The 25,707-nt window shown below is 48.0% G+C and overlaps 3 protein-coding genes across 6 annotated transcripts in view; 1 reads left to right on the forward strand and 2 right to left on the reverse strand.

Annotated features, from left to right (window-relative positions):
- LOC130522137 (dachshund homolog 2-like) overlaps window positions 1–7,692 on the forward strand; it is a 41,131-nt gene extending 33,439 nt beyond the window's left edge. The window contains exons 5-12 of one of the 3 annotated variants that reach the window (XM_057026189.1): window positions 296–465; window positions 611–716; window positions 1,091–1,165; window positions 2,496–2,596; window positions 2,676–2,823; window positions 2,896–3,063; window positions 3,668–3,733; window positions 6,560–7,692. In XM_057026189.1, the coding sequence (XP_056882169.1) occupies window positions 296–465; window positions 611–716; window positions 1,091–1,165; window positions 2,496–2,596; window positions 2,676–2,823; window positions 2,896–3,063; window positions 3,668–3,733; window positions 6,560–6,597 (872 nt within the window). In that variant the 3' untranslated portion in view covers window positions 6,598–7,692. Of the gene's footprint in view, window positions 1–295; window positions 466–610; window positions 717–1,090; window positions 1,166–2,495; window positions 2,597–2,675; window positions 2,824–2,895; window positions 3,064–3,666; window positions 3,734–6,559 lie in introns of all 3 variants that reach the window. The other 2 variants (XM_057026190.1, XM_057026191.1) reach the window with 2 other exon arrangements.
- A 7,060-nt stretch (window positions 7,693–14,752) lies between these two features.
- On the reverse strand, window positions 14,753–17,945 carry cnpy3 (canopy FGF signaling regulator 3). Its single transcript, XM_057026192.1, has 6 exons — window positions 17,693–17,945; window positions 17,124–17,250; window positions 16,725–16,821; window positions 16,174–16,296; window positions 15,975–16,092; window positions 14,753–15,850 (listed from the first exon to the last, which is right to left on the reverse strand). The coding sequence occupies exons 1-6, from the start codon at window positions 17,796–17,798 to the stop codon at window positions 15,549–15,551; spliced, it is 873 nt and encodes a 290-aa protein (XP_056882172.1). The 5' UTR covers window positions 17,799–17,945; the 3' UTR covers window positions 14,753–15,548.
- Window positions 17,946–19,835: 1,890 nt separating this feature from the next.
- The window catches only part of trpc5a (transient receptor potential cation channel, subfamily C, member 5a), a 45,460-nt gene continuing 39,588 nt past the window's right edge, over window positions 19,836–25,707 (reverse strand). For both annotated transcript variants that reach the window (XM_057026186.1, XM_057026187.1), the window contains exons 17-18: window positions 25,069–25,158; window positions 19,836–24,117 (exon numbers count right to left, since the gene is read on the reverse strand). In XM_057026186.1, coding sequence (XP_056882166.1) covers window positions 23,098–24,117; window positions 25,069–25,158 — 1,110 coding nt within the window. In that variant the 3' untranslated portion in view covers window positions 19,836–23,097. The remainder of the gene's footprint in view (window positions 24,118–25,068; window positions 25,159–25,707) is intronic.

Consider the following 25,707-nt stretch of genomic DNA (forward strand, 5'->3'; position numbering starts at 1 on the left):
ATGGCTGAAAGAACTGCCCTTTTGCCACTTGATTGCCCTTTTGACCCCGTGTTTTCCTCTTACTCTTGCCCCCCTCCCTCTGCGTTGTCAACTTTTATTAGCCAGACATGTGACACCCAGATGACACCTTCTCTCCCTGAGTGAAGTTCAACAGGAGTTCAGACGGCGCCGTTCACGCTCCTCGCGTCGCCTTGACTAAATTAATTAGGACGTGTTTAATCTGACGCCGTCTGCAGAGGAGATCCGCTCAAATACCGGCTTCCCAAGTGGCTGATCTTCTCCCCGTCTCCCTCAGGGTTAGAACTGCCCTTCATGATGATGCCCCACCCGCTGCTGCCCATGGGGCTGCCCCCCGCATCTGTAGCCATGGCGATGTCGCAGATGAACCACCTCAACACCATCGCCAACATGGCTGCCGCAGCCCAGCAGATACACACTCACGTACACCGAGCACCAGTCATCAAGGTAGAGACCCCCCGAATGTCCTGGCAGGTGGACTTTTAGTTTATTTGCAGAGGAACTCCTCAGATTATTCACCAGCGGTGATTCGGAGGGACGTCAGATTTTAGGAGCCCCGCTGCATCACAGCTTATTTGTTCTTTCTGTCCAGGAAAGAGTGTGTGACAGTCCATCCCTCTCTCCATCTGTGGACGAGGCCAACACACCCCTGCAGTCGCAGCCCAGCAGCTCAGCCTCCAGCTCACCAGAACGACTGGGTACACACACACACACACACACACACACCACGGAGAAAGGCAGCAGCAGTGGTGGTGTATGAAGTTATGGGTGGATAGGGAGGGAGAAAAGGGGAGGGGAAGATGGGAGGAGGTGGCAGGGAGGGTGGGATAGAGTGAAGATGGGATGAAAGGGCAAAAAGAGGGCAGGATGTGTGGGATGAGGAGAGGGAGGAAGGGAGGAGACGGAAGGAGAGGCAGGTGGTTTTAGGTGGGCACTTATAAAGTTTTAGGGGGCTAATTTGTGCACAGATGTTTTGCGAGAACACAAATACAGATGGTTTAAGACGACAAATTGATTTGAATGGGACAAAACACACAGATGTTTGGTTAAACTGACCGTTTCGCTCCGACAGGGTCGGTGTCCGCTGATGCAGATGGGGCGCTGTCCAACCCTGCTGTCCCCATCAAGAAACCAGCTAAAGACAAAGGTTCTCACACACACACACCTTCCCACCTGACAATGAACAAGCATCTCACACACTTATGGAAGCAGCCATCATCCATCACTCAGCTAACCCCAAACCTTTAACCCGCTTCACTCTGACACCGGACAAATACGACCCCACACACACACCCCAGAATCAGCCCAGCTGGACACAAACACACACAGGCACGGGGATGTCCCGCCCCCTCCGACTATTGATCACCTGTCTTTGAGCTATCAATCAGAGCAGGAGGGAGGGTTAGATAGATGGAGCGAGGGAGCACGCCAGGCTAAGTGAAGGAGGTGCGGCTAAAAGGGGTGAAGAGGTCACCCTCTAAAAGCGTGTGGGGGGAAGACGCCTCCCTCCACCCCCCCTCCATTCTTGTAACACTTTCAGTTTCCAGCTAATCCTCCTCTGAACACCTCCTCACCCTCCCCTTCACTCTGGTTAGCTTGCTCCTACCGCGAGATGCTAACTTAACTTGTGTAAACGTCCCTCTGCTCTATATCGGCATCCAATCCTTAAATCGTGCACGTCAAGGCCCGATGGCATCAATCAGCCTTGAATATTCCTGGCATTTAGCTGTCGTGGTCGAGGTGACCAAACGTTCTGACTGGCCTTCATCCGTCGGGCGAGCGGATCCATTAACCCCAGACGGGTCCGAAATTGACCTTTGGCTGAATCAGCTTTTTATCTAAATGGTGCTAAATGGGCAGCGTGGGCGATAGCATCCTAAACTAGAAATATTAGATCCAGCCATTTTCGCATAGCTGCAGTACAAGTTATCAACTGGGGAAAGGAAGTAAATGACGCACATTCAAGGGTGGGGGGGGGGTGAAAGGTGATGGAGGGAGATAGAAAGGAAAGGCAAGAGTAACAGGATGCACGGAGGAGAGGCAGATAGGGGGAGAGATGGCGTGTGTGGTGAGAGAGTGCATCTTAATCAGTGTTAATTTCACAGCAGAGTTAACTCAGTTGTCAGTGTTCGGCTTTAAGGCCTGATCAGACGCTGTGACGCACCCAAAATCAACACACACACACACACACACACACGTGCAGGGTGGAGAATGTCTTTAATCCCTGCCAATTAGTGCCCCGCACGGTGGTGTGAATACTAACGAGCGCGGCGTTGTTTGTGGCGAGTGTGGTTACAGTAATTGATTCCTCCGTAGCCGCTCCGTTGCCTTTTATACCCCAGTAAACAACGTTTCGTGAACTTTGCGCCACGCTGGCGCACGCACACGTGCGCGGGGCCGAACGTGATCTAAAAGCCCGACTTTGTCGAGCCGTTTGTGCAGCGTTTTAAAGAGGTGAAAACTTGTGTTGATGACAGAGGAGTCTCCGCTGGGACAGGCCCTCCCCCCTGGGTTCCCCGCTCCCTTCCTGTTTGCAGACGGCCTCTCGTCAGTGGAGACCCTGCTCACCAACATACAGGTCAGACCCCCCCCCCCCCCCCCGCAACCATTAAGAGCTGACTGGGAGCAAACGCAAACTAACGGGGCGTCTGCTTCAGGGCCTGCTGAAGGTGGCGGTGGAGAACGCCCGCGTGCAGGACAAGCAGATCCAGGCGGAGAAGAGGGAGCTGAAGATGGAGCTGTATCGGGAGAGGGAGATGAGGGAGAGTCTGGAACGGCAGCTCACCTCCGAGCTCCAGAGCAGAGGTGCGAGCGTCCGCCGTGCACGCGCGCCTGTGCCACGGCGTGGAAGGAAATAACCCCGTTGTGTCTCCACAGCCTCCATCCAGAAGCGCCTCAAGAAAGAGAAGAAGGCCAAGAGGAAGCTGCAGGAGGCCCTGGAGTTTGAGTCAAAGAGGAGGGAACGGGTGGAAGACGCCCTCAAACACTCGTCCTCATCCTCCCCCTCTCCCGAGCCGCTGCACGCCAACAACAACAACAACAACGGTATGACGCACCATAAAGTGACGCTAGAAACACTTCCTTCACCCAAAGATAACACCGTCAGGGGAAAGTAGCCATGCTGAGCCATCGATTTAAGCATTTAATGACAATTTCCTGTTCCCGCATCATCAAAAACTGGCACCTAATAGCTCGTACTGCATGTTTGTCTTCTTTACTCTCTGTTATTATAACCAGACTTTTAGCTCAGGTGAAGCTGTACTATTAATGCTTTCATCGCTGCATTAAAGCCCAATGCATTAAAATATGATTGTCCCTCTTTTATGCCACTTTAGATGTAGCCTTTTTGGGAGTTTGATAAATACAGTGCTGTTAATAGATACAATAGAAGCATGTTAGCTAATGCTATTAATGATGATCAAACATGAACATTGCTGCACGTCAACCAGGCAGCAATCTGGCAACTTCCAGCAGAAACACAAAAACCTCAGGAGTTTTATGTGGAAAGGGCCCTGAAGGCACCACCAAATCCTTTACATAAACGATCACAGATGACAAAAGCTGAATTTCCCCAACAATATTTAACACAAACGCCGACCGGACCGGTCTGTCAAAGGTGTCCTTTGGTTGAGACTGTCCTGTCTTACAGACTCCGCTGTAGTCGAGGACAAACCCGAACTTAATGGAAACCAGCAAGACAACGCCGCTGTACAAGGTACACCAGCAAAACACACACACACACACACACACACACACTAGCAGGTATAAAAGTGCTCAAAAAGACGGAGGTGCTAACACACATGGTGGGCATGTGTGTGCTGGGGCCCAGGTTAGATCAGCGCAGACACTCAGCAGACCTGGAGACGCTCTGGCCTCCCTTTGATGTCGTGTGTTGGGAAATGTTTCATTGACTGGATCTGTGTTCCATCCCAGTGGGACGTGACTGGGCCCCCGTTAAAAAAGCATGTTTCAATAAAACTGAGCTTACGTTTAATAAAATACATTCACGTCCATACGAGACGGCACGGAGCACAAAACTCCGAGACCAGGGAATCCATTATGCCGATGATGGTCCTCACAAGTACAATACGTGTGTGTGTGTGTGTGTGTGTGTGTTAGTATGCACGTGTCATCGTGTTTCCACCAGCTGTGCTCAGTCCTCCCTGACATTGAAAACCTTCACTTCAAACTCTGCGTGTGTATAAATTAATATCTACAAGCACACGCTCCCTCTGCGTGTGTGTATTCTCTACCTGAGTGTGTGTGTGTGTGAGGGAGTACGTGCACGCGTGTGTGTATTTGATCCACACACTCACTCTGGTAAGACACGGATCTCTAATTAGCTCTCTCTCCTCTTTAGACCCCTTTTAGATCCCCTCTCTTCTGCAAGCCAAGCACTCCAAAACACACACACGCGCGCACACACACACACACACACACACACCTGATTTCATTAATGTTGATTGGTCCAGTTGGACCCCTTTGCTGCCTTGCTCACACAGACACATTGACAAACACACTCATCCCTCCTGCCATAAAAGCATTTTGCACCTACAGTGGAACACACACACATCTCCACACACACACACCTCCCCACACACACACCTCCCCCGCCTCTCTCACCTTCCACTCTCTTAATTAACAAGTGAAGAGAAAACTGCTGAATACCAAAAAAGACATCGCATTACAATCAGAAAGGGAGAGAAAGAAGGAATATGAGGAGCAGGGGAGAGAGAGGGAGAGATGGAGAGATGGAGGTAGAGAGAGAGAAAGATGGAGGGAGAGATGGAGGTAGAGAGGGAGAGATGGAGGGAGAGAGAGAAAGATGGAGGGAGAGATGGAGGTAGAGAGAGAAAGAAGGAGGGAGGGAGAGAGGTTTCTCTTGATTGTTTAAAGACTAATTGGCTGTACACAATATTGGTGACAGCAAGAGGAGGAATAGAGGACAACGATTAAACGTGCTGCTGCGTTGAGTCCTTTCAGAATTCCGTGATCGTTGTGGCAACAAAGATGGTCTCCTGTTAGATGTTCCCAGGAAATGTTGAAGGATTTAAGGGAACGGATGATAATTCTCTATGTGCGTGCACACACACACACACACAGTCAGGTTCTCCATGGCGATGATAGCGGGATGGATGAGAGAAAGATGGATGCAAGGAGGGAAATAGGAGGACGGCGCAGGTGGGAGAAAAGAAGGGAAACGTATAAAGGGGAGGAGAGCAGGGACACGAGGAGGAGCGCACCAATTTCCTGGTGGGAAAGTTGAAAAATGTAACCTTGTTCCGAGACCTGGTGACATTTCCCCACCCTGCTGATAGACTTTTACCGAGGCAGGTCACCGTCATTTTTTAACCAGGACAGGGAACGTGCACGGTGCGCGTGCACGGAGGGAGGTGTTATTTCATCCTGACAGATAGAGAACGAGTGTGCCGGGTCACAACAGGAAGCACGACCGACATCCTTGGGAGCATTCGTAAAGCTAAATGCTACGCTAACAGGCTAGGGGACGGTAAGACTTTGGGGTAATTATCAGCGCCGGGGCAATCGGAGGGGCAAATGAGTGGTGGGACAAACCCGCAGTCGAAAGGAAAGGACGGGAAGAGGACGGAGCAGAGCAAAAGGGTCCCGGATAAAAATAAAAATCAGAGAAACAGGACAGGAGGGGGATCGAGGAGGACGACGAATGTAGGATAGAGGGATGAAAGGGGAGGAGAGGAGGAGGAGGGGGGGTCGTGCAGCGATAAAAATAGGGGAGGGCAGGAGATGAGAAGGAAGGAGGGAGGGAAGGAAGAGTGCAAGATGAAAGAAGTAAAGTTTTTTCTTCCCCTGACGTGAAGGCCTCTTTCATAAAGATGGACTGATGAGGGAAGAAAGGAGCAGAGGGCAGGAGAACGAGAAGACCGGGGCAGAAGGGGGGGGGGGCTTTATGGTTGCTGTTATGCAGAAATGTAAACACTTTGCAGCGTTGGCAGAAAACAATGACACCGCGGGGAGAGGAAGGTGCGAGCGTTTCCCATCCTCTGCGTGTGTGCGTCGGGCGAGTGTGCGGGGGCGGGCGCGGCAACGGCACCGCGGGGAGCGGAAGGGGAAGGACGGAGGTGAAATGAGAAGGAGGGCGCGCGGAGCCCGGCGAAATTGGAGGGATGAGATTTTGATCGGAAGCGGATGCTTCGTTAGGCGGGGAAACGCTTCTCACATCCTGCGTTAACGGCCCCGAGGACGCCGCGTGACGGAACCGCAGCCGCTAACTTCGCCGGCGCGATACGTTACGTCTCGGTATTTTCCTCTTTTCCCCCCCAACTAAAAACTAAAGCTAAAAATGAGGATTCGACTGAAATGGGAGGGAGCAGCAGGAGGTGAAAGGGCGGTTCGGTATGGCTAACGTGGCCATCGCCATGGCAACATAACAAGGGTCCACACCTAGCCACAAAGCTAGCTTATAAGATTAGGAATTAAGACAAATGAAACATTATCTCTAAAACTCAGAAGCATTCCTCTTGAGTACCAACTTATGCCGTTTTTTTTTGCTTTTCCTACCCAGAATCCCGAGCGTTTCTGAAGACCCCAATGATGTTCTGAACAGGACGCCATCACTTCACTCGTTCCCCTTCCACTCCTGCACAAGAGTCCACCAGCCCACCTCAACGAACCCTCCCCCCCCCCCCCCTCCCAGCGTGGGATCCTCTTCTCTACGAGCTAACTTTGATATTTGGGGAAAACTAGGAGGAGCCACGCCCCCCTGATTTGGACCAATGGGGCGTCAGCATTTGTTTTCTCCCTTTTCTTTCCATCACCGTTCGCTTATTTGTTTCTAAAACTGACAAAATAAAACCATCCCAGTCGTGATTTGGGGGGGGGGGGGGGGGTGAACCGCAACAGGACCAGTGACAGACCTTAGTCTGACTAAAGCTGGTCCGGTGACGTCGTGACGGGCTCCCACAGGACTGGTCCGGAACGCCGGGAACGGAGGAAGACGGGACACGAAGAAGACATTTGACAAAGACAAGGAAAACAGCTCTGGATGCTATTTCTGTCTCCATTTTTTCCTCCATACAAGGACTGAAAAAAAGTGCATGGGAAAAGTGATGCTGTATCAAATGTACACCCCTGAGCGCTCACTTTCTGTCTCCTCCTCCTCCTCCTCTTTTGGAACTCATCCCTCTCTTCCCTCTCTCTCTGCTCTCCTCTGAAGAGGCCTTCCTCTCCACATGTTTAACGCAGCTTTTAATGTATTTTCTATCTATTAATTTGTGAAATCAAGTGACGCTGAACTTAAAACAACCCTTTTTTTTTTTATTTTACAACGGAGTGATTTTTAGACCTTCTGCCCTAAAAAGGGGACGTCGGAATTTTCTTCCCTCGAGCTTCAGAAATTCGCCTCAAAGACGAGCTGCAAATCATCCGACCGTGGACTGAAGAACCTCTCCTGGGGTCCCTCAACGGGACCTCCAACCCGACTTGTGTTGCAGTTTGTTTATGCCACCGCGTGTTTTGTTTATTACTAGTTGAACTCTGTACGGACGGGTTCAGGGGGCGGGGCTTGGGGGGCGGGGCTTGGGGGATTTCCTGTAGATAGAAGCAACGTTCAGTGTTTTGTTTTATTCTTCCTGATGATCTCAGTCTGTCACTGTTCTCTGGATTTGAGCTGACTGCAAATATACAGTATTATAATGATAGTGTCCTATGGTGTGTCACACACACACACACACACACCCCCTCAGAATCCAGATTCAGCGTGCGTCTGAAAAGGTGTTTGCATCACGCGTGCTTGCTTATTCTCGGCTGGCTGCCGATTGGCTGCCGACCGGCGGGACACGGTCCTGTGACCTCTGACCTGGTGATTCCTCCACGGCACCGGCAGCTTTTTACGACATCGACCCGTGGCGCTAAAGGGAAGGAGGGACTGGGGACGGCCTCTTTCACCGTATTTGGAATTCAGCGGGCAGCGTTTTTTTGCTCCCGTTCCCATCGTGTAAAATGATCATTGTGAGATTGTGGCGCGCTCACACGTGTGAGGAGTTAGCTTAAAAACTAGCCGACTTGTTGGTATTACAGATGGGCCGTTTGGTATTCTGTAATGTATTTTGTGAGCGGATGGACACACACACACACATGCCCGCACACACACACACACACACACCACACACACACACAGTCCATGTTCCATTAAGACTGTATATTTACTCTGCATTATGGGGTTAATGAGGTGAAACCTTTCCGTCTCTCTCACCGTCTCCCTCACTAATGGAGCTCTACCACTCTCATTCCTCCTTCTCATACCATATTTAATTCCCTCTCTCATTCCCGATCATTCCTAATATCACTGTTTTGATCTCTGTCTTCCATCTGTCCATCCCGTTTCATCTCCTCTGTTTCTCTTTCCATCTCTCTCGCTTTACCAAATAGCTGATGTCACTTTTTCCATTTCCCCTTAATGGAGGCAGAAACACAGAGTGATGGACGGAGGAGGAGAAACGGTGAGCTATGAAGAAGGATGGACGGAGAGTGGAGGAGGAAACAAGGTGGAATGAAAAGGTGACAGCGAGGAGGAAAGATGAAAGAATCAAAGAGAGGGGAGGAAGGGAGGAGAGCATGATGGAGCGTGACGCCAGGGATGACGGGTAATGAGAAGGTAAAAAGTGAGAGGACGAAGCGCGACCCATCATGGAGGTATCCATTATTGATCACCAATCCGTCCGGAATCAGGCCTCGCAAACAACTCCTGCCTGGAGGAACTGGACAGGAACCGTGTGACCCGTCTCGGGTACCATCAGCTGGGTGTTAAGGCCTGGATGAGCTGCTGAAGGCCCCTGTTCTGGATCAGACCAGCCCAGAATTTCAGCCAGCAGGTTGCTCATGTCCTCCATACTTCTGCCACCCCCCACCAGGTCGGTCCAGGGCAGAGAACAAGACGCCTTTGAGCCAATCTGGGCACCTTTTTGCCTTAATTCGACCTCAAATATTCAGTAAAAAAAGTATGTATTATGTATTACGGACAGTCCCAAGAACCCAGCGAAGGACATTCCTCAGTCCGGAATGAAGATTTCCCCATCATGGAACCATCCCGCTGAATAAAAAACATCCAATAACAACAAATCTGGGGTTTGTGAGAAAAGCTGAGGAACCAGACCTGCAAAACGGATCGAAAATCAAAGTTTGTAGTCAAGCGCATCCATCTGTAAAATCTACTCAGCGGTAATTTACCTAATTTGACCTGTTCTTGTTTTGAAAGTTGCAAATTACAGAGAAATATTTCAAACAGCGCCTGGAAAGAGGAAAATGTAAAAAAAGGAAATAAAAAAGACAGGAAAGAGACAAAATGTAGGAGGGAAGATGGGAGAAAGACAAAGAGTGAAAATGTGCTGAAAGTAGAGAAATAATGAACACAAAATGGTTGAGTGAAATGATGGAGGGATGAAAGGAAGGAGCGTGAAGAGAACAGAGACATTCCCAGACAGCGCGCGCACACACACACACAGACACACACACACACACACACACCTCAGTTTGGAAGGAAACTCCCTTTCTAATTTTCCTCATAAAGACTAATGAAGACTAATGACAGAGCGAGTGTGTGTGTGTGAGTAATTGTGGTTAATTCCTACATGGGCCTCAGATGACAGATGTGTGTGTGTGTGTGTGTGTCGGGGGGGGGAGCAGATCCTGCCTGCACAAAGTAATGATGTACCTGTCTGTTTTCATGAGGAACCAGTGTCGACGCTCGAGAGAAACGAGGAAGAGTAGAAGGAGCCAAACTAGCAACTCCTCCTCAGGAAGCACGGGTCAGTTCAGCGTGACGGGCACGCCGATTTCTGACGCAGAGTGTGTGGATGAAGAGTGGTGACAGACGCCGCGGCTGCCTGCTAATAAATTCAAAGAAGAAGAACGTGACGCTGAGGAAAGTCAAGCAGAAAGTGTGTGTGTGTGTGTGTGTGTGTGTGTGTTGTAAATTAAATAAACCAGACTGGAATAAACGGTCAGACCAGCATATATTCATTACATCGCCACCATTTGTTCAACGGCCCACATAACCCTCCAGACCTTATCACACGTTGATCATTCCGCGACTATGATGCGCATTGCTGCCACCCACCGGCCTGTGCCGGTACTGCACACAAACACAGCATAGCCACAAGAGGGCAGCAGAGAGAAGCGTAGAAGAGATTATTATGGCCTGATTAAAAAGATCGGTATCGGTGCAGATGTCTTCATTTTAGGTAGTTTGATACACCAGTGACTTTAAGAAAAAAAAAGCCTACGCTCGTGCGAAACTTGAGCCCCTGAACTCCTGCAGGTCTCCACGATCACCAGAATCTTCACCACCAAGAAAAATAAAATAAGCCGATGAAACAATAAACAGCAGCCTGATTAAGCTACTTTCATCCATCCTGCGTTGCCTTTTTTCCCATCTCTCCCTCCAGTTCCCCCTCAAAACACACAAATACTGTGTAGACAAATCAGACGCACACCGACACCCACATTCCTGTCTTTTCCTCACAAAGGCGCACACACGCACAAGCACAACAAACACTTGTCATTGGTCATTTATTCTATGCCTTAACAACAGATTTGTTTTAGTTCTTCCTGTCATCCGCCTATTTGACTTGATGGATGGAGGGTGGTGACACAAAACACCTGCCCCCACCACCCCCCCCCCCCCCCCCCACCACACACACACACACACACACACACACACACACAGGTCCTCGTGTGTTTATCGTTCCTAGCTTACAAGGATCAGATGTAAAAATAGCCACATGTGATCGGATTTTTCCTCCTCTTCTGCCGTGGTTGACTTTATGGCCTTCGCAGTAAACAAACTGTTTATCTCCATAGAGTGGAAACGGACAGGCGGTCTGGGGGGGGGGCAGAGGAGGACGAGGAGGATGTGACCCGCTGGCTGAAGGCCGGGAAGTGGGAATACTGCGCTCCGAAGCATTAAGTACACGCCTGTTTAACAAGCAAATCTGGGATTAGCTACCGACACATTAGCGCCCGGTGTGTAGCGTCAATGCTGCCCGAAAAGAGGTAATTATGGCAACACAATTACACGGAATAAAGATCTATTCCAGCAGGCTGTGGCCACCATCACAAACAGAGGAACGACTATTTCTGTCCGATTCAAGGGGGCGACAAAGTGAGTGTGTGTGTGTCCCATATGGCGCCATGGGAACAAAACACACACTCAGACCCACAACAAAACCAGACTATTAGCATTTATACCAAATTAGATCCTTTAGAAAAAAAACAACAAAGGCTTGGCAGGTGGAAGAGGGCGTAGGGATACAGAAGAAAGGACGGGAATTAAAATAAAAGGGGTGAAATAAATATGGAGGGAGAGCATGTGAGGTGGAAATGGATGGATGAATTAAAAGAGGCCCGCTGGGAGTGTGTGTGTTGTTTTAGCTGGGTGGCCTGGAATCTCTGCTGACCTCTACAAAGATAACAGCGGGTCATCGCTCAAACTTTCAAATCTGCTCTGCTCATTTTTGGGCCGCGGCGATCTGAAAAAGCAGATGGAGGCAGAGACGGCGCGGCGACAGCGGCCCCGCCGTTTGTTGACCCCTCTGGAAGGAACGGAAACGAGCGCCGCGAAAACTGAGAAATTCATTTGGCAAATATTTATTTTTGCTCCATTGAGTCTTTTATCCAAGTCGAGATTTTTCACTTAGACCAAGGAAGAGAGGGAAAAGTAAACAGGATTTGGCAGCGCTGCTTTCTTTTAACATTAATGCCAAGAAACGAGGGGGGGGGAGCACTTTGAACGGGCTTGAAAGGGAGAGTTTTTGCAGAAAGTTAGAGCCGCTCGACTTTGGACACAATAAGTATTGTGCAGGGCTAATTATTTATAGCAGATGTGGCCGTGCACGCGCGCTAACTTAACCCATTTCTGCGAAAACGGATCCAAGAAAGGGTAGAACGACCTCGAGCGCTTCGGGTCGTCTGCACCTTAGAGGGAGGAAAACAGACGGGAACGGAGCGGCGGCCGGAGGGACGGGTCGGGACGCGAGAGGCGAGAGGCCGGGCGGGAGCGTGAGGCGCGTGGCGCCGTCTTCTCGCCGCTCTCTTGTCATTTGGCAGCCTAAACGTGCAAAGGTCAGCCGTTGTAAATGCTGGGGGGTGGGGGGTGGGGGGGGGGTGGGTATGCAAATGTGTGCGAGACAGTCAGACAGGAAGTGTGAAGCCTTGCATGTCACACCTTTCTGCTCTAAATGCCACGCAGCCCGCCATTAGCGTCGTGGCGGGATCCTCCCCGCGGGGCTGGAGGCTGCGGACGCACGTGCCAATGCGGCCTCCGAGCCGGGAAGGTTGGGGGGGGGGGGCGTGCTGAGGAGACACGCTCAGGTGCACGCTACACTCACAATAATCCCGATTCTCCAAACTTGAAACGCATTCAAATGTCATCTTGTTCTGGTCTCTGGGGACGAAGACGCGGAGCGAATGCGTCGGGACGCCCGCTGCGGCGCCGCCCGCGCCCGCGTGTTCCGGGCCGCGTCCCAGTTGCGCGCGTCTCCCCGGTATTGGGAGGCAGGTGAAGGGTGTCTGGTGACAAAATACCTCGCGTGTAGCCTATTTTCCAGGTTTTGACCTTCCCTGAACACGCCGCCGCGAGGAGAACGAAGATGAATTGGAGCAGCGAGGCTGTCCGCGTGAAAACGGGGGGGGGGGGGGGGGGCTCTTCGACGTGCACGAGGATTTGTCTTATTTTCAAGTATTTGTCTCATTTTCTCCATTTGCAGGCCCTTTTTCCCCCTCCCTCTCAGCTCCGTGGTGATGGAGCGCCGGAGGTCACGGCGAGGCGCCCGCCTAAATTCTGCGGATGGCGGTTAGCGTAGCACCCGGGGAAAGAATTGACGTTAACCTGCACCGCTCCAGCCAAGACGGTGGCCCGTTCTCGGGGGTCACCGAGGTTCAGCCGTCCCCTCCTCGCACAAACATTTCTGCTCCCGGTCTCGCCGTTTCCATCGCCTCCTTTTATTCCTCTGCTCGCCGCCACGTCGGGGTCAGGCTGGGGGGAGGCCGTCTAAATAAAATATGGGCAACAAACCGTAATGTGGGGCTAAATCAAATCTACTCCCGAGGACGGTTATTCGCTGTCGACTTCACCAGTGCAGCGGCGGCTCCCCGTCGGGTCGCCGGCCCCCCGCCACCTTAAGTGCTGGGACGTGACGTGCAAGAAGTGCGAGCGCATTAAATAATGGCCGTGCGGTGGCCTCGTGTTCCCGCGCTGCAGGGTCCCAGCACAAACGGGTCCGGAGCGCCTCCACAGCCCATCTGACAGCGGGTCAGAGGGGTCCATTAACGCAGCGTTCAAGGAGCAGCGACTGTCGCGATGTGGGTCTAGGACACTGCAGTGTCCAATGACCTTTGACCTCTACGATCCATATTCAACCTTCCAAGAGGAGACGGGAGCCAACGTGCACAATTGCACTCAACGAAGGCTGCTTATTAATATCGCCGAGCGTCTGCCATTATGGAGATTTTCCACAGATATACAAGTATGTGCTGGCTACACACACACACACACACACACACACACACCACACACACACACACACACACACACACACACACACAGGTTTGAGATGTTAGGAAGAATCAATATTTCTGTTCAAATGGCCGTTTCATTTCCTACAGATTAGAGGAGACTTTGTTCCATCTCCAACTGACCAGACACACGGGCGCGCACGTACACACGCACGCACTTCACATCTAAGAGGAGTTCAGAGCAAGATGAAAGAAAATGCTTGTCAAAGACGGCCCAATTCATGGCGATGTCTACTGTATTAGTCAATAGGTCCCCAGAGAGCCTCCTCAGCCTGGTAACCAGGGGCAACAGCAGCACACAAGTGCACCTGCACAATACCTTCAGATATAATATACACTATTTACAATATATATAAGACAGCTGATATATTTACAGAATATATAATGTGTACAAATATATACAGGATTCAATGTTTCCAATCATTTATCAATTAATCAAGTAATGAACTGATCCACCAATCAGAGCAGTCACAAACTGTAAACGTGACAATGTTCCATCATAAAGTAATAAGTAATTTATTTACTTATAATTGAACAGTTTCACTCCCAAACGTCTTTAGCACCGAGCAGCTCAACATTTTCCTACCTTTGAAGACTTCGTGTCCCGGGGCCAGGTTTGATGGGGAGGTTTTGTTCCAAAAGTTAGAAAAGCAGTTAGCATTATAGCTAATATTAGCATCCTCGGAAAGACCAACAGGCGCGATATAACTTACGCAAAAAGGTCAAAAGAAGAAAGTAATCCAATTGTCGGGTTTAAGAGAGCACCGCCATTCGACATGTGCTCACCTGCAGAACGCCAATTACCGAGAAGTCTAACCTTTGACCTTTAACTAAGCCCCGCCCACTCAGTTGGACCCATCAAAATACGAAAAACTTTTACAGCGAAGAGAACATTTTGAGTGCACTTTAGCAAATAATGGAGAAATCTACACGTTTTTACTCCTATTCCCAATGTATCGGACAAGACTTTGGGAAGTCACTAACACAAAACACCAAAATTACTATAATTTAGGACTAAACGCAACTTTAACCCGTGGCTCTGGCTCCATCTAGTGGTCAATATTTTACATTACACAAACAAGGACATTGCTAAAACGGATCATTTTAACGGACCTTTTGTAGCCGTTAAGCACATCAGCAAATGGTGATACTTGTGAAAACACTCCAATTTAGAAATGCAATCGGATCAGATTCTTCACATCTGTTTATTGATATAATAACACAGACAGCGTCTTACTTCAGGAATAAAAATCTATAAAAACCGTTAAAACCAAATGCAAAAACAAAGCTTCACCCTCGGCTCAAGGGCCAACAGGCACACAACAGAACGCGTACATTTTAAATAGCAGCATCCGGACAACTGCACGCACAAAACACATCTATTCAACATAATACTTTGAAATAAATGAGACATTCTCAAAATTCAAAAAACTGAGACAGTCACGTTCGTATCATTGATTCCCCAGAGCTTCCACGGATATAAAATATTTTCAAACATTACTATATTGGTGTAACTGCAAGTTTAACTTAATTTGTACATACACAAAGTTGTTTTTTTTCAATTATCTTTAAAAGCTTTCACATTATGGAAATTTCAATGCAATTTTCAATAAACACCGCAACATGGATAGATACACTACGGATGGCAAAACTAAACATTAAAGGACAAAAGAAAAATAATTCTAACTCCAAGTTTTAGTATTCAGCCAAATGCAGCACCTGACCGTTATTACAAAACATCCATTTTATTTCCAAAGGAGAAATATTGCAAACACGACTGATTGGATAAAATCAATGCTAGCAGTTAACATGGGAAAAGCAGGGGTTGCTAAAAGATTAGCTCGAGAAAATAAAATGGAATTAAAGAAGACAGAAGAAAGAAATCGTTGATGGTGCATTCAAGTATCAGAGATTCATTTGAAAGCGAAGCGCAGCCGATAACTGCGACAATAATCTGATCACAACCCGTTTAACCCCAGGACTCACAGCTCCGTCTTCGGCCCAGACAGAGGCACCTGTGGCTGCATCTCATCCTCTGAAGACTGGCCCCCATCCGTCCTCTCCACAGGAGCTTTGCTCTTTTTCTTCTTCTTCACCTTCTCCTTCTTTTTCTTCAAGGCCTTCTCTCCCTCCCGAGCATCGTCTCCTCCGTCCTCTCCCTCCGAACTTTTCCCCTTTCCCTTCTTGCCCCCCTTCTTCTTTTTCTTCTTCTTCTTCTTGTCCTCTGTGATGGCTGCCTGGTCTCCCTTCTTCTTCCTTAGATTCCACTCCTCTTTCAAACAGGCTGAACATAAGAACAAACAATTTAGAGAGGAACAACCATGAAATAAGCTTCCCTGTGCTTTTGTCCAGGCGTCACTAAAGCCCCTTCTGTTTAATTTGGATAAAGAATTAAGCTCATGCGTCACCTGTGTCCTGTCCTTTTAGAACGTGTTTTTCACACAAGTAAGTGGTCAGGTCCTCCTCCTGGCTCCCTTTGTACCAGTCTTCAATCACCTCCTCGTACTGCTCCACCAGCACGTCACACTGACACACGCACGCTCCTTTAATTCTAAATCGTAGCGATTCTACTGGAATTTTCTGTCATTTCACCCTGTGAGAAAGCACCTGCTTTTTGAGGTCGGCCACTTCCGCAGAGGTCTCGTTCCAGAGCTCGTAAGGAATGTCCATCACCACGTTCACTCCTTTGTGGACCAAACCGTGAAGGGTGGAGAAGGTCTCCGACATGCCCTGCAGACAGACACAGGCAACAGTCTGCAGCCGTGGGACTGATCAGGGTGCACGTACGTGTTGCCAGCAGGATAACAGGATGACTTCTACTTTAGAGATATTGCGCCTGAGCCAAAATGCACCCAAAAGACCTCTAAATACATCTTTTATCTGAGTTACTTCCTCTGCTGCTGCTTATCGTCACCCACAAATGTCTCCATTTCCTTTGAGGACGCTTTGGGATGGTGATAAAGGTCATCTAGTTAATTGTTCTTCTGCCTAACTTCTTCTCCTTTATCCTTTCATGCTTCACAGCGAATCCCAGTGACTCACTACTGCCTCCCCAGGACACAAACGGTACTACCGGTCAATAACAGACCACAGCCCAGTGGGTTCAAGCCCACTGACATTGAGAATCCCACTTTAATAGACCAAACACACTGCCTGACCTTGGCAAAGCGGTTGCTGCCGGCTCTCTCCTTGTGGAGGTTGTACTCCAGCAGCCTCTGACACACATTCTCAACGACCTCGATGAAGCGCAGATCTCTGTGGAGGGAGAAAATAAGCTCACTTTCACAGATGTGGGCTTTTGAAGCGGTCAGAGCTTCTACATCTGGAAAACACATCTTGAATGGTGTGCGTGGAGAGCAAAAACAATCTAATCAGCAGCATTGAGATCTTTAAAACTGTCAGAATTAAGACTGAAATGGACTCCAGCTCTGTCGGTGGAGCAGCTTCCCAGTTCTAAGTCTGACAGGAAGTGAGAGCTGAGCTGCTGCGGAGACAGCAGCTGCGTCTCCGTCCTCAAACAGAACTTTTCAGCAACAAACGCACAGGGACAAACTCACGATTTGACGTATTTGATCGGCGGGGCCCCCTTGTTGTCTATGAAGCCGTAGTTGCGGTCGATGACCTCTTTGGTCTTCCCCGTCTCATCGAAGGCAGACTTCATCTCAATACTGACAAACTTACACACTGGGGGGGACAGACAGGGGGGGTGTATTCAAGGACAGGTTCAGATCTGAATATAACCTTCTGCTTCAAGACAAGAGTCAAATAAGTAACACATTTATGGAATCAGCTTTGACTTAACCTACAAGACACTACTTTTAAGAGATTATCCACAAAACGTGTAGTTACATAGTGAAGCAATGGCAAACATTATCATTGACTTTTAATTCTAAAACACACCTTAGTTTATTTTGTTGCCTTCTCTGTTCTGCAATTAAACATCAAAGCTGAACAAAACTAGAAGCTTTGATGTGACGACACGTAAACAATGGCTGTATAATGACGATGGGAGTCGTTAGATAACGAAACTGCAGGAGTATTTTATAATATGTTTCCAAACTTAGAAGGCCCCCTGAGGTCCTTGGGTGCTGTTTTTGATATCAAGGCTGATATTTGACACGTTTACCTTCGCATCTGTTTGGAAGATGAACCCATTCATCGTCGCCTCCATCCTTCGCTGCTCCGACCGACCAAATTATCACAAAAAACGACGTGAATGCAGCAACAAACATATCGTTGGCGCTTTCTGAGTCTTTTCCCGCCTTTAAAAACGTTCTTTTACATAAAACACCTATAAAATCGGTTATAATTCAGGTTTCACATGCTCCTCTCCCCACAGCTGTAAAAGCTACAAACAAATTACTTCCGTGTTGGTGAAACGCCCTGCGAGCTCTCGACCAATCAGAGAGGGAGAAGTGGCAGGTGCTGGACCAATGAGATTCGGAGGAGGACCGGGGGAGACGCCGAAGAATAGTTCCGTCAATATACGCCTATGTAAATAATAGAATACAAAAATAAAATCATTAAACAATATCAACAGCATGGTTTATGTAATCATTTGTTCCTCTCATGATATCAACTTTAACGGTGACTTGGTGAGGCTTGTTTTTATCATTCCAGGTGTAAACTTTCTAATTGCCATTCTATTATTGCCCAGCAGAGGGAGACAAGCTCACGCGTACAACTCGATGACACGGTGTCTTTCAATATAATGAAAATAAACTCATTAATGAAGCACTCTGCTTTTAAAACTCACCCAAAACGGGTATTTAACTGATGGAGACAATTGGATTGAAGGCAATTGAAGTTTCTGTTTTGGTGGTTGAGTCAGAAACTGCTGTCACACTATTGACTTGTTTTCTGTTAACAAGTGTTGGGGAAAAAGAGTCATTGATGTGAAGGGTGAGAAGGAACAGAGATGAACAGAAGAATCAGCTGCTTCATCCTTTTGGTGCACTCAGCCAAACCTCTCCCGCATTCAATTCATCTTTTTGTCTTCTCCGCCTTTGTCGTTTTTTATCTTTTGTGCAGCCGGAAATAGAAAAGCCCCACTTTCTTCTTTTTCTATTTTAGTTTCAGGCAAAGGCTCTAAGCACCATCGAGTTATATTATCTTCTCAGTTTTCAAGGCTTGATATTCAGCTCAGAATTTCTCCGAAACCCGTTTTGCAGTCTAGCTCCCCCACCTCCGTTTCTTTACCGTTGTTCTGTATTTTTCTGATAACGTTGCGTTGCCACATCATTTTAAATATTCTAAAAATAACTTTGTCACTCTTTATTGATAATCCCACTAATACTTAACTAAATGTAAATAAGAATGCTTCACAATAATAGCCCACAAGCCAATTAGCTGACCCCTCCCCGCAGGGGCTCCAAACTGGACAGGTAAAAAAAACAAGCCACTCACAGGATGGATCTTTGATATGATCTTAGGTGAATGTATTAGTTCTATTACCTCAACAAGAAGAAATGCAAACCTCTATCTTAAACACCGGAAAAAGTCTGAGGGAAAGAATTTCGTCAAGCGCAGGGATACGTCTCATGATGACCTCCAAATATTCTCCTGCAGGAGTTTGTATCTTTACAAAATGTGCGTTTGTGTAAGAGAGAGAGGGAGAAAGAGAGAGAGTGGGATTTCATTGTGGGATAAGTGTGTTTCACCATGTTCAATAAAAGTCCACTTTTTTCTGAGAGGTGCTTTAGTTTACTGCTGCCTGGCAAAAGGACAGCCATTCTCTCTCTCTCTCACACACACACACACACACACATGCTGTTGTGTGTCTCATAGCAGAACTTGACACTGAGTTGGTGGAGGGGAGGTTGATGCAGAAAGAGAGTGAGAGCGATGAAAGCAGCTTTTTATTCGGCAGTGCGGCCCACACACCGGGCGAACGAGAGCTTTGTTAAAACTCTCATCCCTCTCTCTCTTTCAGCTGTTCCTTGAGTGAAATAACAACAGTAATAATGATAATTACAATCACACATTCGGGGGATATAGCAGGTCGTTGAAAAGGCCTCTCGCTCTCCACTCGGCATGAAAAGACGCAGCTTTCAGCAGTTTATGCGCTCAAATGTGAATATAAACAAAGACCAAAGTGACAGAAGCGTGTTCACTAAAAGCATCCTGGGTACTGTAGGGGACCTCGCCAGTGTTGTGATGATGATCCGAACATCGTGGACGCATCGCGAACCAGCCTGATAGAGGTTCCGGCCCACATCCACCTGATCTGTGGGCATTAAACAAGTCAAAGAAACAGCCTGACAACGGTCCAGTTTTCTAAGGATGCCTTTATTAAAGAGTGAACAACGTGCGCGAGCTGTCCGCTTCTAGAAAAATAACACAGTCATACATTCATTCCTGTGGGAATCCCTAAAAACAAAGATAAAATAACGTTAGTTCTTAAAGCTCTTCGAGAGGTTGAGATGGGAACCTGAATCCTGCCGTCTGTGCTGGTGTGATGAGCGGCTACGCCAAACTACTGCATGTTACAGCCAAGAACCAGCTGACATCAGGTGTACACCCACGTCGGCTAATGCTACAGTTTGAATCCATTAGTTGAATTACTTTTTCCCGATTTGGGTCTCGTCTGGTCTTGCAGCACGTCAGCGCAGAGACGCTTTGTGTTTCTAGAACTGCAACTGTATCTAATGACAGAGCATTTGTGTCTGTGTGTTGATGGATTTTTCAGTCTATGCTCATGGATGGGGGTGGTGACCTTGATTCTTAAGAGGGAGAATGAATACTATCACTGCTGTGTGTGTGTGTGTGTGTGTGTGTGTGTTGGTATTTGCTACATACTGAGTACCAAACTATTTTATGAGAAATATGAGGACATTTTGGCTGGTCCTCACAGCTTCAAAGGACTGTTTAGGGGTTAATACACGGTTTTAAGGTTGAGGTTAGGATTGGGTTTAGGTTAGGGTTAGGGTGCGATGGTTAGGGTAAGGAGCTGGGAAATTCATTTTGCCCGTATAAGTCCCCACAAGCACACAAATACATGTATGTGTGTGTTGAGTCTCAACTGAGTATAACTTCCTTCTCTAAACGCACATGCAAAATGTACAGTTTTACTTTTAAAACACGTCAAGACAATTCTGTTATGGCTTCTGGCAGGATCAATAATACCTTTCACACACACACACACACAAATTGTTGCAAGTGTTTCTCTATATCTGTTTTGTAGATGGTTGTATTAATGTCAGTGTAAAGTGCGCTTTAGAATAATTGATAAATATAATTGATTATGGATGTAGGTAACCCAGTGTGCTGTTCTGATCACTTTGCTTGGACTGTGCAAACAAAGCAAGTTTTTACTGTTCACTTCGACAATCTGTGTGGTCGGCTTCTGTCGATACAGGTGCTATGCAATGATACGTGGATTTAACGAATCCCTGAGCAGGTTGGAAGATGATTCAAATGTGAATCTATTTCATTGTTATGAAGTTTCGTGCATTTCATGTGTCCAATTTGCTCTGTAAGTGCTGTGTTTTTTAAAATTTGGTGACTAAAATTGCATCTAACTGTGGCCCTGAGGATCCAGAGAGTGAAAGATAAGTCACATTATTATGCTAATACGATGCTAACTACCAGGACTCAGAGTTGTGTGGTTAGCATAATGGTTCAAATCAAGCGTTATCCAAACAGGCCACGTCAACATTATCAGTTTATGCTGGGGGCGTCACGCTAATGACTGAGTTTGCCTGTGCCTTGGAGCTCCGGAGGAAACTTTGTGGTTACGGAATGTTGAGCAGGTCTCCATGGTTACAACCTGACATTTTAGGATTCACCGAGGGGGTTTCGTCAAGGGGTTGCAGTCGCGCCGGGTGTTGGGGAGGTTGCACCCAGGGGGAACTGGAGGGAATTCTCTATTTGGAGGGTTTTGAAAAAGGGAAGGAAATGTCATGCGGGGAATAATTGAGAGTGAGGACGGTGGGAGGAAAAATAAATAAACGGAAGGTAAAAGATCTGACCGGAAGCAACTCATCACACCAGCAGATATTCTGAGTGTGTGCAGAGAGTAACAGTTTTTTTCTAGATTGCTCAAACATGCAGAACTTCTCCCCATTCCTGGCAGCTGTGCTCTCACCAGATATCAGCGGCTCATGACCGCCTATTGAAACCGCGACTCATGAACAGTGATGAAATTCCGCAGAAATTTCCCCTTTAAAAAGATTTCCCAGACAAAAGAGGTAATCCCCATCTCGACCTTCTCCCATTGGATCCCACGTCATTTTCCTTTAAACCGTCCTAACCGTGCGTTAGGATCGTTTCCCAGGTCACTCCCAGCTCCTCCACACCATCTTCCCCCTCCCGCCTCCTCGCAATGCGATACATTCCACGTTTATTCCGGAGACCAGCCTGTTCATGCATCCTTCATCCCTCCTCGCAATAAATTACTATAAGTTTTCAGTAGTTTTAAAGTGTACTTATTAAGGAAGAGCAGAACGAGAAGCCAGGGTATCGTAGGCAACTCAAACAGAAGCAAAGACAGTTTTTAGGACCCAGACTAGTCCTAATTACTATTATTATTAGCGTTATTATCATTATTATTACTAGTATAACTGTTATTAGGATAAAACAAAGTTCGTTGGCCCTTGCTGATGCAGAGAGAGAGGTTGCAGGCTATCATCAGCAGTGAAGCGCTTCCAAGTTATTCCCGGTTAAATCCAAATCCACTGTTCAAGAGGACCTTATTCCTTTTTCAGTCGCTTTTTTTCCTTCGGAAGTGGAACACATCTTTTTAAAAACTCCGGACTCAGAGTGTGTTAAAGGGAAACGCTGCGTCGTTTGTTAAAAACCAAACGGGGACTTTTAATGATATGTCACTTCTGAAGAGTCGCTTTGGCTACGTATGTTCCAGAGTAATGCGCGTCAGGATCTTCCAGAAGAAAGGTAAAAACAAAAATCTTCTTAAAGAAGGCCGATGCTTAAAAAGACAGAATTGAACCATCATATTACTTAGTGTGATGCAATTCCTCCAATTATAATTTCAAGATCACGAGCTAATTCCTGATGGGGTTTTTTTTCTGATTAGCTTACCAACACACCTGGAGAGCTAGCCTGATTGGTTTATTCTAACACCCTCTGCTGAGAGACAATGCCAAGGGTCAACCAATACGAGTCGGGTCCTGCTCAAGGCTTCCGCCTGTTACTTCCTCCTGGTTTTCCTTGCCACTGCTGTTTACCCAGGTTCTGCATTTCTGTGAAGATTTGCTTGCAACCGACAACATAAATAAAGCTGGACTGAATTTGAATTCATTAGTGCCCTACCTCATAGCTTGGGTAGTTCCCTGATTCTTTCTAATAATCAGCCTTCGATAACGGGAGATATCTTTGAAAATGCAGTAACTGATCCATGCAAATCTGTCTTGATAAACACCTGTCCTTGCATGGAAGAGTAACCATGGAACCAAGGCAAGGCAAGAGATCCAGTCCTCCAATATCTATCCTTACATTCTCCACTGCCTCCTCTCTCTCCACTTCTCTAACTCCAATGTTCAGCCAAAAAATAGTCTTGAGTGTCTGTCCCTCCTATAGCTGTGTGGTGACAGAGTCCTCTATGACCTCACAGCTGTCCTCTAAGACATCCTCACATGGTCCGACCCAGCCTCCCATCATCATCCCCTCTCTTACCCTTCCCACGTCCATGCCGACCTGTCCGGCTCCTCCCACGCCTCCACCCTGGAAAACATCTTCACTGGAGTCCAGGAGGCGTGAGCTGGACTCGGACATGTTGGAAGCACAGTGCAGGGATTGGCAGGGGCACGGGGGAGGAAGGGGCAGAGTCAAGAGTGTATCCCGTCCATTTGTTCTCAGAGGTGAATATGAAGGAATGGCGACGTCGCCAGAGCGGCCCACCTCATTTAGGTGAGTCTCGCTTCTGGTTACGTCACTGAGTCTGAAATCAGAGTGGCTGTGGCTTCCCAGGGGGCGGAGCAACCCGTCGGAAATGGTGTAGGAGGATGGCGACTGTAGAGGAAGAGGCACAGGTGGGGCTTTGCGCTTGGATCGTGAGAATAGGTAGGACAAGCGTTTGAAGGAGTCTGTTTTCCCTCCCGGAGTTGAGAGGCGCTGCAGGCGACTCCTTGTACGAGCCAGCGAGGATGACAGCGATGAGGACAGCGATGACGATGGGGAGGACAGGACTTTGGCAGAAGATGGCGGGATAATTTTTAGCCCGTTGCTCTTTGGTTTCCCCTCTTCTTCCTCCTCCTCTTGCCCCCACCTGATATCCTCCTCCAGCTCCTCGCCTCCATCATCACTGCCTTTTTCTGCCTGGGTCATCCCAGAGATGGAGCGCACCAAAGCCGACACGCCAAGCTTTGGCGATGGCTTTGATTCATCCTCCAGTGGCGTCATGAAGGTCACACCCTTGGTCTTCTGGACCCCACCTCCACAACTGTCACCTGACTCGCTTTCATCCTCCATGGCCATGGCACCATCTTCCCTCGCCGTCTCACTGGATGACGAGTAATGTCGTCGAGGCGGACGGCGGTTTCCAAGGAGATCCAGGACCTCGTAGCGGAAGCTGGAGATGTCCTGCTTGAGCTCCTGGGAAAAAAAACAGACGATTCAATGAATGTACAGCTATGAAAACTAGATCAAATTGAACAAAATGAAGTTGTAGGTGACGACGGGGGAGGACACTAGACCCCCGCCTGAATGAGAGGTTCAATCTCTAGAAGGAGGGGGGGTAAGTGGAGGGTAAGGACTTGCGAGGATGGTGGTGAAGTCACCAAGTCAGCGAACGGGGCAAATTTTTTCCTGTTCACATGAATAAAGAAAAATGAGGAGGTTTTAAAAGAGCTAGTGCTGTATTTACACAGGAGCTCCAGAGAACAAGATCAAGAGTTTCTGCGTGGTTGTCTGCAGCAAACAGCAGGACAGTTTCTGCTTAGCATGTTCACACATGCTAGTGGTTGTTTCCGCTCATCACCATCTCCACACTTGCCATATGCTCCAATGCTGTATTCACAAATGCAGCATTTATGGTTGGGACATCATGGTAATCAGGCACAAAGGACTCTGGGAGTGGAACACTGATTTAGAGTTCACGGTTCACTCATGCGCCACTCGAATAACAGCCTGTAGCTTTGGTGTAAAGTTCACACACACCTCCTCCCCCCTCCCTGGTGTGGGAGACAAACACGGATCACGTGGCTTGAATCTTCAGCCAGCGAAACACTGATTTGCTCCAACATGCACCTGATGCCAGTCGAGCATTTTAACCGTTCGATCCTGCAACAGTGGCCGCTGTAGATACGGCGCTGGCACGCTGGCAAGTGTACGAGTGTGCACCTGATGTTCCTGCACTTTAAAGCTCACTCTGGGCTCCTGAGGCATCATGGGTAACAGTCTCAGCTGCTCAAACAGCTCAGAATCCATCACAGGTCAAGGCATTTGCCACTGATGAGCTTTAGCATACCTACCTACCTATATTTGTGTAAAATAAACCCGTATAAAGATGTACTTGCTAGCATCTAATTAGCCGCTGAGCCTCACCTTGAAGTTCTCCTCTGTCAGTCCCTCGTCTGTCTTGGCGCTGCGTATCATGGCCGCTACGTACCTCTTCACCAGGTTCCGAATCACTTCCTGTTGGTGACATGTTGCCAGAGATTGAATTTCACACGTTAATTTGTGATGAATCATGCTAAATGCAATAAAACAAAAAAAGCATAAAAGTGATCAACCCTGATTAAGAGACAGCGAAGGCAACGTGGGACACACAAAGAAAATGTCATTTTATCATGTTTTCAGCTGCCAGTCTGTCAAAAAAAGAGATAAATAATTCCACCGACTTATGAAGCATCGTTGCCACGTTAAATAATCAGCCGGTGACACTGATTGATTTAAAGAGCACAGACAAATTTCACCAACATTTGGTGCTTGGTGGGAGGCAAGTCAAACCCTGACACACTGTACAGTACCACACACACACACACACACACACACATCCATTAACACACTGCTTCCTCCCACAGTTAACACCTGTCACTGCCAACTAGGACGGTCTGGCATGCTGTCAGTGCCCACAACTGCCAAAACACACACACGCGAGCGCGCGCGTGCGCGCGCACACACACACACACACACACACAACACACACACACACACACACACACACACACACACACACACACA

This window comes from Takifugu flavidus, chromosome 3 (assembly GCF_003711565.1).
Source record: "Takifugu flavidus isolate HTHZ2018 chromosome 3, ASM371156v2, whole genome shotgun sequence".
In the NCBI taxonomy this organism is placed as follows: Eukaryota; Metazoa; Chordata; class Actinopteri; order Tetraodontiformes; family Tetraodontidae; genus Takifugu; species Takifugu flavidus.